Source organism: Nicotiana tabacum, chromosome 8, assembly GCF_000715075.1.
Source record: "Nicotiana tabacum cultivar K326 chromosome 8, ASM71507v2, whole genome shotgun sequence".
NCBI lineage: Eukaryota > Viridiplantae > Streptophyta > Magnoliopsida > Solanales > Solanaceae > Nicotiana > Nicotiana tabacum.
In genome coordinates, this window is record NC_134087.1 from 86,269,629 (window position 1) to 86,276,956 (window position 7,328).

Here is a 7,328-nt window from a genome sequence, read left to right on the forward strand (position 1 = left end):
TCAAAATTTCTTTAATAACTCTAAGGGGAAAAAAGGGAAAATCATGGTAAAAGTTAACTTAGAAAAAGCTTTAAATAAGTTAGAATGGTCTTTCATCATATTCTCCCTAAAATCCCTAAATTTCCCAAACGACCTAACTGAACGAATAATGCTCTGTGTTTCCTCCACCTCCACCTCCGTACTCATTAACGGATCAAAAACTGATTTCTTCAACCTTACTAGATGCATTAGGCAAGGGGATCCCATGTCTCCCTATTTATTCATAATATGCATAGAAATGCTATCTGGACTCATCAACCGCGAAGTAGACTGTTGTAGATGGGACCCTATAGTCCTGTCAAAAAATGGCCCCCAACTATTTCACGTATTCGTTGCAAATGATCTCATCCTTATGATGGAGGCTAATAAGAAAAGTTGTGATTTACTCATAGATACTCTCAACAAATTCTGCACTTTCTCTGGCCAATTCATAAAGTTTAGCAAATTTAGGGTGTTTTCTCAAAAAATACACCACCTGACAAACAATCCTTATTTAGCAATTGCCTCAACATTAAAATCTCAGATTCAGTGGGAAAATACCTGGGGTTTCCTATGACAAACTCAAGACTTTCTAAAAATACTTCCAATTCATCATTGATAGACTCAACAACAGACTAAAGGACTGAAAAACTCACTTCCTAAACCTAGTAGGAAGAACCACCATCATTAAAGCAACCCTTTCCAACCATTCCTAATCATACTATGAAAATATTCAGCCTCTCAAAAGCTTCCCTAAATAAGATTGACTCCATACAGCGAAACTTCTTGTGGGAAAGTACGGTCGAAAAAAGGAAATGCCATCTCCTAGATTGGAACAAAGTCACCAAGCCAAAAAGCAAGGGAGACTTAGGGTTATATAAAATTCAATGCAAAAAAAGATGCTTTCAATACTAGCTTGGCATGGAAATACTCTAGTAACAAGGAGGCCTTATGGATCCAAGTGACGCATAACAAATATGAAAGTAGAACCAATTCAAACAACAAGTTCAACTCCAAACCTTCGGCATCCCACATTTGGAAAAAGATCTGCAGGAGGAAATAAGGTCTGTGAGAAAGGCACCAAATGGCTCATAGGAAATGGAGAGAATATCATACTTTGGGACAACCGGTGGATTAGTCACGGAGACATACTCAGAAATCTTATCCAGGAGCCTCTCAAAAAAGAAGAATTGGATATGAATGTAAAATCCATTATACAAGACGTCTACTTTAACTTTTCAAAATTATCTTTCGAACTCCTGGAAGACATAATTCAAAAAATCCACAGCACTTATATTCAACAATTCAACCAAGTAGGGACAAAATTACATAGAATTCTCCAGGGTGCAACTCTTTCTCCATCAAGGCTGCCTATGATGTCCTCTCTAACTAAGACAACACTGAATTAGACAACAACTTAGACTTTAGTTGGATCTGGAAAAACAATACCCTGAACAAACTAAAATACTTCATGTGGCTGCTCATCCTTAATAAACTTCCAACTGCCGCTCTTTTGGAAAAATGCAAGATCTGTCCTTCTGACACGTGCAGCATATGTGGATTGGAAAAAGAGGATATCAAACACTTGCTATTCAGACGTACTTACTCATGGGCAATATGTGTACAATGCCACATAAAGCACAACTATCCCCAATCGGACAACGAGCTCACTACCTGCCTGGCTAAAACACCAACTAAAATCAAATAAATGCTTTAATCACTACATCAGCTTGCCAGTTTTCCTACCCTTCCTCCTCTGGTATATATGGACAACCAGAAATGAAAAGATCTTTCAAAAAAATAACTCATATCCCAATATTAGCCTAGCAACCAAGAGTGCCCAGGAATTCCTCTTCCTGAGCAAATGGAGCCCCTCCAATATACCTAAAAAAACCATCCATATAAAATTGGAACCCCCTACCACGGGGCTATTTAAACTAAACATCGATGGTTCTTGCCTAGGAAACCCAGGAAGGGAAGGAATAGGAAGAATATTCAGGGATAGTAATGGGAATTGGATACTAGGATTCAATATGGGCTTTATTCATGCTACAAATATCCAAATGGAAGCCATGTCTTTACTACAGGGTCTAAAACTAGCCATCCAAAAAAGACTAACCCCTCTAGTCATTGAAACGGATTGTCAGGAACTAATCAACTTAATAAATAATGATAACTGTCTTTATCAAAATATTTTTGATGACTGCAGGTTCCTATTATCTGAGGCGGATAGCCAACTTTGAATCATGCATTCAGAGAAACTAATGGAGTAGCAGATACATTAGCCAAGAATGGATGCAACTTGGACTCTTTTGCTAATTTAATATTGTACTATTATCCACCTGTTTTTGCTATTTCAGTTTTTGATAGAGATGGAATAGGCACCTTGTGGCCTAGGCAAATCTCATGTTGTAATGGCTATTAAGCACTATGTTTTAATTAAATGCCTTTATTTACCAAAAAAAAAGGAAAAAAAAAGTATGTATCTGAAATTATCTAAAAATTGAATATCAATTAAACTTTTTAAAAAAAGTAGGTACAAATTCAATGGGCGGCACAAAACTGGATGCCACAAGAAAATTTTCGTATTTTTGTCCGATAAATGAGATACTTTCAGAGAGAGACCCTTTTGAGAATGTTAAGGTGCTAAGGAGGCATTTAGACAACTAGAAGGAAAAACAAAAACGCATTTCGACAACGAAATTATTGAAATTGAAAGAATTTTGTGTGAAGCTTAACCAATTTTTTTTCGTAAGTTCGTCAAGATTGTATTTTTGGTGGAGAAGTGCTTTCGGGTGCTGTTTAAACTGAAAAGATCTTCTTCCTTTTTATTTTTTTTTATTTTAGAAGCCACTCACAAAACTTCAAAGGGCTACAGCTATTTTAAACATTTTTTTCTTGCATTCAAAATCAATTGCGTCAATTGCGTCTCTGTCGAAATTTAATAGCAGAATGGCAATAACTATCTTATTGTGTATGTTATGAGGATTAGTCTCCTTATTTTAATCACCAATTAGAATCATAAGTTGCACAAAGCTGGGCATATGTGTTTATTTTCTTTTTGGGAAATTTTCGTTCCTATACCATATAGGGAACTATATTACTAAATATGTTCATAGTTTGCATATTACCCTTTATGCTAATAGTATTTCTACATAATATATACAATGCATTAAATAAGGAATCATTATAGCTGTAGGATTCCTTATTTAGGTGAGCTAAAAAAGGGGAATTAAATATTTTCCAGATCTTCCAACGCAAATCACGCACAGTAATCACTATCGTCTACTTCATTACAAACTTCTGGTACTCTGTTTTTTGCGCTAAACTCTGTTTCAACATTTTCTCTGATTTCACAAATAAAAATAGACAATATCTTCTACAATTCTTCTGCAACAAAAGCAATTATGGCGAAAATACCAATTATACTCCAATCGAATGAGAATTGGGATAACTATGAGAGATTTAGAGAATTCGAGGTCGATGGCATTGTAGTCGATGACGATGCGACTTATAGTCTATTGATTTCTACAATAGCATAGCAATTAATGATTGATACATCCGAAAAAATTATAGAAATCAAATACATTGTCAACGAGCATTGTCCTCTAATGAAAATTAGAGGACAATGCTCGTTGACAATGTATACATGGAGATGAAAAAGGAAAACAAAAACTTAGGATCATATCCGCTATGTATAATTGTTCGCGATTGCAATATGAAATTGAGTATCACCAATGAGTACACACAGCTGCAGGTGTGCGATGTTATTTTTTCTATGAAATTCTGGTAAATTGTAAATGAACTACAATTTATCTACATTGTATCTACAAATAAACTACATATATATATATATATATATATATATATATATATATATATATATATATATATATATATATATATATATATATATCAGTATGGATTTCTGTAATATCTACAAAATTTCTATATTTATTCTACATTAAAACTACAAAAAATTTGAAAAATTAATATGAAATATTGAATTTCAACCTTTCTACAAATTATCTACAAATTTTATACAAACTGGTGATAACAATATTTATATTTATTTTCATGCAAGTTCATCTGGAATACTAAAGTTACTTGATATGCCAACATCTCCCGTTATAGAAGAATATGAAAGTATAATAATAACAAATAGTACACCAAGTTCTATTGAAGTAGGACAAGTATACCAAGACAAGGAAACAATTGCAACTGCAATGAAGCACTATTCTGTCATGCACAAGTTCCAATCCAGGGTTAAAAGATCTAGTGCTAGAAGGTATGAACATATGAATAGTCAAATATTATTATTTTTTTAATTTTGTAGTTTATTTGTAATTTTTTACTTCTTCAATTTTCCTTGTGATAATGTTTAGCAGAATTGTAGTTAAATTGTAGTTATATTGTATTTATTATTGTATAATGTGATTGTTTAATCTAAAACAAGTTTTTTTTAATCTAAATTTTAACCCATTATTTAAAATATATTTATTTTATAGCTATTGGCTGATATGTGTTGGTGAAAACTGTACATGGCACTTCAAGGCAACTAGCATAAATGATTCTGCAATGTTCAAGGTCAGAAATTTCGACAAACAACACACATGCTCTTTAATGGACAATACATTCATACAACGCAAACCTACTGCCATGGTAGTTGGTAGCATGGTTATTCCAAAATATTCTAATCTTAAGACAATTTACACCCCAAAGACATTCAATTTGACATGTTGTCTGAACACGGTATGAATCTAACCTACATACAAGCCTAGAGAGCAAAGGAAAAGGCTTTACAGTTTTTGAAAGGTCATCTTGCTGACTCCTACAGCAAATTGCCTAGTTATTTATATATTCTAGAGAAGACTTATCAGGGGTCTGTAGTTAAATTGAAGAAGACAGACGATGACTGTTTCTTGTATGTATTTGTTGCGATTTGTACGTCAATCAGTGGTTGGGAATATTGTAGGCTAGTTGTAGTAGTTGATGGGACCTTTTTAAAGTCAGCGTACAGGAGAATAATGCTAACAACCAGTATAATGGATGCAGCAGGTACTGAAGTTTTATTAGTAGAAATATTGTAGCTTGTATGTTTTTTTTAGTACTTGCAGATTAGTTGTAGATATATTATAGAATAATTATAGTTTGTATACATATGTCTTCTTCTGCATTTTTACTGTAGCCAATTAATTTCTTATTGCCACATAATGTAGGTACCATATTACCATTGGCATATGCTGTTGTTGATTCAGAGAATGACGCATCATGGAAGTGGTTTTTTGAGCAATTCAAGCTCGCGTATGGTGAAAGAGCAAACATGTGTGTTGTTTCGGATCGGAATGAGAGTATCTTGAAGGCAACATCTATTGTTTATCCCGGCATGCCACATTATTCATGCATGTATCATATTTGGACAAATATACGGGTAAAGTTCAAGAAGGGACATCTTAAGCTAAGTGAATTATACTTTGCCTCGGCGCGGTCATACACACTTGATGAATTTAATGAAAGGATGTCAAAGATTGAGGAGATTGACCCCCGTGTTACAGCATACTTATACGATATTGGCTATCATAGATGGTCTCGAGTACATGCTACGGTGAACAGAACTTGGACTATGACATCAAACATTGCAGAGTCGTTGAATGCTGTAACAAAATATGCAAGAGAGCTGCCGATAGTAGAACTATTAGAGTATATGAGGACCCTTGTTGAACGTTGGACGAAAGAAAAATTATTGAAAGCAAAGAGTACATTCACATACCTTGGATACAAATTCAACAAAGAGTTGGATGACAACAGAACATTGTCGCACAAGCTTAGAGTAAGATCTGATTATTTATTGAATCAAATTCATAAAAAGCACAATGTAGTTTTTTTGTAGATATTTTTTATATAACTTGTTTTTAACCATATATGAATTGTTTTTTTGTTTGTAATGTACTCGTAGGTGAGGGCTTCAACAGACTACATCCATACAGTAATAGATGGTGTGAGGCGCTATATTGTTTGTCTTGAAAATAAGAAATGTAGTTGTGGGCAATTCCAGCTTGATGAACTACCTTATCCACATGCTTTGGCTGTTTTAAGACAAAGGGATGAGTCCTTTGAAGAATATTTTTCTCCTTATTACACAAGGGCAAACCTCTTGCGTACATATGAAATACCAGTAAATCTGCTGCTAGATGAAAGAAAATGGAATGTGTCACAACATATAACTGAAGAAGTAGTAAATCCACCTAAAGGAGGGAAAAAGCAGCCAGGAAGACCTCAGAAAGAAAGATACAAAATATATGATGAAATAAATTCAAAGAAGTACAAGGTTCCATGCGGCAACTGCAGAGGAGAAGGGCATAACAAAAGATCTTGCAAGAATGCACCCAAAATGAAATAAAATTCTATGTAGTTAACAGAATATTTGATGAAAATTTGTTGGTTAGTTCTGGATAACAGATGTTGATGTGTAATCGTTGGTTTTTTTAAAGATCATAATGTAGTTAGTTAGGATGTTTCTATAATGAGATAATACTTTCATATATTGTGTGACGACCCAGCCAGTTGTCTCATGAGTTACCGCTCCATTTTCCCCATTTCAGCTTCTTTATGCTTCGTTATCCATGTAATATGTGATCGAGTTTATTAGTTCGAGTTCGGAGAGAATTTGGTAAGAAATGAGACACTTAGTCCATTTTAAGAAGGCTTAAGTTGGAAAAGTCAACAGGATGTTGACTTATGTGTTAGAAGGCTCAGAAGTGAGTTCTGATGGTTCGGTTAGCTTCGGGAGGTGATTTGTGACTTAGGAGCGCGATCGGAATGGGTTTTGGAGTTGTAGAGAAGATTTAGGCTTGAATTGGCGAAATTGATATTTTGACAAATTCCGGTTGATAGGAAAGATTTTGATATAGGGGTCGGAATGGAATTCCGAGAGTTGCAGTAGCTTCATTGTGTCATTTGAGATGTGTGTGCAAAATTTCAGGTCATTCGGACGAGATTTGATAGACCTTTTGATCGAAAGGATAATATAAGAGTTCTTGGAGTTTTTAGGCCTGAATCCTATGTTAAATTGGTGATTTGATGTTGTTGTGAGCGTTCCTAAGTTTTGAGCAGGTTTGAACGATGTCATGAGATGTGTTGGTACAATTGGTTTGAAGTTCCGGGAGTTTCGGGTAGGTTCCGGGACGTTTTAGTGCAAAAATCATAGTTGTAGCAGGCCTACAGGGGTTGCAGGCCCCAGAACTCACCCATGCAGTCCGCAGAAAAATGATTGCAGCCGCGGTGAGTTCCGTGCGGACTGCACAAAAGCG

General features: G+C 34.9%; 1 protein-coding gene across 1 annotated transcript; it reads left to right on the forward strand.

Annotated features, from left to right (window-relative positions):
• Nucleotides 1-4,130: 4,130 nt before the first annotated feature.
• LOC107799249 (uncharacterized) lies at nucleotides 4,131-6,491 on the forward strand. The gene is made up of 5 exons (XM_016622340.2): nucleotides 4,131-4,306; nucleotides 4,856-5,076; nucleotides 5,238-5,848; nucleotides 5,975-6,346; nucleotides 6,465-6,491. The coding sequence occupies exons 1-5, from the start codon at nucleotides 4,131-4,133 to the stop codon at nucleotides 6,489-6,491; spliced, it is 1,407 nt and encodes a 468-aa protein (XP_016477826.2).
• The last annotated feature ends 837 nt before the right edge of the window (nucleotides 6,492-7,328 follow it).

Coding starts and splice junctions, on each gene's coding strand:
- LOC107799249 (XM_016622340.2), top strand. CDS start 4,131: ATGCCAACATCTCCCGTTATAGAAGAATATGAAAGTATAATAATAACA. Junction 4,307..4,855: donor AAAAGATCTAGTGCTAGAAG/GTATGAACATAT, acceptor TGACTCCTACAG/CAAATTGCCTAGTTATTTAT. Junction 5,849..5,974: donor CATTGTCGCACAAGCTTAGA/GTAAGATCTGAT, acceptor ATGTACTCGTAG/GTGAGGGCTTCAACAGACTA.